Source organism: Crocuta crocuta, unplaced genomic scaffold (genome assembly GCF_008692635.1).
Source record: "Crocuta crocuta isolate KB4526 unplaced genomic scaffold, BGI_CrCroc_1.0 scaffold1015, whole genome shotgun sequence".
Taxonomy (NCBI): Eukaryota; Metazoa; Chordata; class Mammalia; order Carnivora; family Hyaenidae; genus Crocuta; species Crocuta crocuta.
The window spans coordinates 101,771-104,318 of NW_027532631.1; the positions used below are offsets into that span (position 1 = coordinate 101,771).

Consider the following 2,548-nt stretch of genomic DNA (forward strand, 5'->3'; position numbering starts at 1 on the left):
AGTTACTTTGTGTTTCCGTTGTGTCCTCAGCCGGCCACAGTGGAGCCTTTATTTTGGTTTGTGCTTCTTCTCAGGCCCTAGAAACTCTGACAGGTGCCTTATTCCAGCGACCCCCACTTATTGCTGCAGTAAAGAGGCAGCTCCGAGTGCGGACCATATACGAGAGCAAGATGATCGAGTACNCAGTGTGGAGCCTGATGAGGAGTTTGATCCTATGACCCTGGGATTGTGATCTGAGCCAAATTCGAGTCGACACTGAGCCACTCTTGTGTCAGATGCTTAACCAACTGAGCCACACAGGTGCCCCAGGAATGCACTGCTAAGAATTGGATTCTCTCGTTAATAGATGCCTTTAGGAGTTGGTGTGGTCAGGGCCCGTTTCTGTTGTTTTTAGTCTCGCTGCCTCCAGTACCGAATAACTAGGTTTTTCAGTTAGCGATGTGTTTACTTTGGAAAATGTATTAACTTTTGGAATGTAATACAATACATTAATACATTCAATGTAATAAATGTATTACCTTTAGGAATCTTCTGGGTGAGTTGTGAGGCCGGCACATACATTCGGACGCTGTGTGTGCACCTTGGTTTGTTGTTGGGAGTTGGCGGTCAGATGCAGGAACTTCGGAGGGTGCGTTCTGGAGTCATGAGTGAAAAGGTACACCGCTGTGGGTGCAAGTTTTAGAGCCGATACTCATGTGTTCCTGCCCCTGGGGGAAATCCACCTGCTTCGCATCCTAGAAAAGGCAGTTTCCAAAGTGTTGAGTTCGGTTCAGGGTAGCTCCCCTGTTCTGCTAATTAAACTTTGGAACATTGAAACCCAGGCTGTGGGAGATGTTTGGATAGGAAGCATTACTCTATTCGGTTTGGCCCCACAGCCTACAGAAGTACCCAGATTTCAATAGTCGGCAGTTAACAGATGTGCGCAAGATGAGTGATCGGGAAGAGACTAAAGGACCGATGAGTTTGGACTAAATTCATTCACGGTTTGGAAGTTTGGGGTCTGTTGGACTGTTTCAGATACAGGGACACTGAACAGTTTTCCTGCGTGGCTGCTTTTCAGGATCACATGGTGACGATGCACGATGTGCTTGATGCCCAGTGGCTGTACGACAACCATAAGGATGAGAGTTACCTGCGGCGGGTGGTTTACCCATTAGAAAAACTCCTGACATCTCACAAACGGCTGGTGATGAAGGACAGCGCGGTGAGTCCAGGGCTGCGTGCCCGCAGTTGGGTAAGACGCGACTCCAGAGAGGAGGTCCGGTCTGCTCTGGAAACTCATTCCAAGCAAAGCTATGAAGCACAATGTGAGCGGACTAGTTTCCTCTAGCTTTATTTTGTTCCTGGTTTTGTAGATTGGACTCTGGACTCTCATGTTCTTTTCTTACTACTTTCATATCAAAATAAGGCAAATTGATGAAACTCCCAAAGTAGACTGTCAGTGGTACATAAAACCTGCCCTCCCATAAGCTTGTAGTTCTTCTGCATGCGCTTAGCAAACCTTGATATAGTTATTTACTTGTTTTGAAAGAGAGATAGAGCAGGGAAGGGACGGGAGAGCGGGAATCCCAAGCAGGCTCCACGCTGTCTGCGCAGAGCTTGGGGCTCCATCCCACAAACCATGAGATCCTGACCATTTAAATTGTTGCTGGAAAAGGTTGTTTTCATTGGGGTTAAAAGTTGAGAAGAGTGTTTCAGAGAAACGATAATATAAGCTATTTTTTTGAGATTTTAGTAAAAAGTTTTTATCTCTTTAAATCTTGGTTTGAGGGTATAAAGCCTTGAAAGCAGTTTTCTCTGTTGTTTTTTTTTAAAAGATTTTATTTAAGTAATTCCTACACAGAACATGGGCCTGGAACTCACTGTATTCCTGAGAGTGCAGGGGAGGGGCAGAGAAAGAATCCTAAGCCAGCTCCATGCTGTCAGCGCAGAGCCTGACATGGGGCTCAAGCTCAAACCATTTCATGACCTGAGCTGAAATCAAGAGTCAGATGCTTAACCTACTGAGCCCTCCAGGTACCCGTTTGAGGCATTTTTTGTATGTTATGGTTCATAAGAGATAAAAACAACAGAGGTATGCTAAGCTATGCTATTATAGTTGAGAAAACTTAATGACCTGAAACAACAGCAGAAATATGATAAATCCTCCTTATGCTGGGGTCAGGTTGGTGCCCTCTGGGTGCATTTGGGTGGAGGTATACGGTCAGCAAAAGAGGTCTAGGTACGTGTAAGTAAAGGCAAGATGGTGTGTGATTTACTTCCAGGCCTTGATACCCTTCTTGCTGGTTACTTTGGGGTCCTGCTAATAGCCAGATCTCTGTTTTCTGTCNAGGAAAATGAAGGCTGGGTTTTGGTTGAAGTCCCGTGGATGCGTGAGCAGTAGGTAGCTCATTCCCCTTTAACGCTAGAGTCAGTGGGGATAAGGGGACTCCTCCGCGGTGGCCGCTTGCTTCATACACCAGATTGTAGCCCGTGGCTGTCGCTGCCATTAGCCCTGTTCCGTGGCTGGGGGCACGCTCGCAGGCCCACCCCTCGTGGCATGCTTTTG

At 46.7% G+C, this 2,548-nt stretch overlaps 1 protein-coding gene and 1 non-coding gene across 2 annotated transcripts in view; both read left to right on the forward strand.

Annotated features, from left to right (window-relative positions):
* DKC1 (dyskerin pseudouridine synthase 1) overlaps window positions 1-2,548 on the forward strand; it is a 10,158-nt gene that overhangs the window by 3,801 nt on the left and 3,809 nt on the right. The window contains exons 7-9 of the mRNA XM_077780652.1: window positions 75-193; window positions 517-655; window positions 1,061-1,204. Coding sequence (XP_077636778.1) covers window positions 75-193; window positions 517-655; window positions 1,061-1,204 — 402 coding nt within the window. The remainder of the gene's footprint in view (window positions 1-74; window positions 194-516; window positions 656-1,060; window positions 1,205-2,548) is intronic.
* LOC144245246 (small nucleolar RNA SNORA36 family) lies at window positions 749-884 on the forward strand. The gene has a single exon (XR_013339214.1). It is a non-coding gene; the product is annotated as a small nucleolar RNA SNORA36 family (small nucleolar RNA).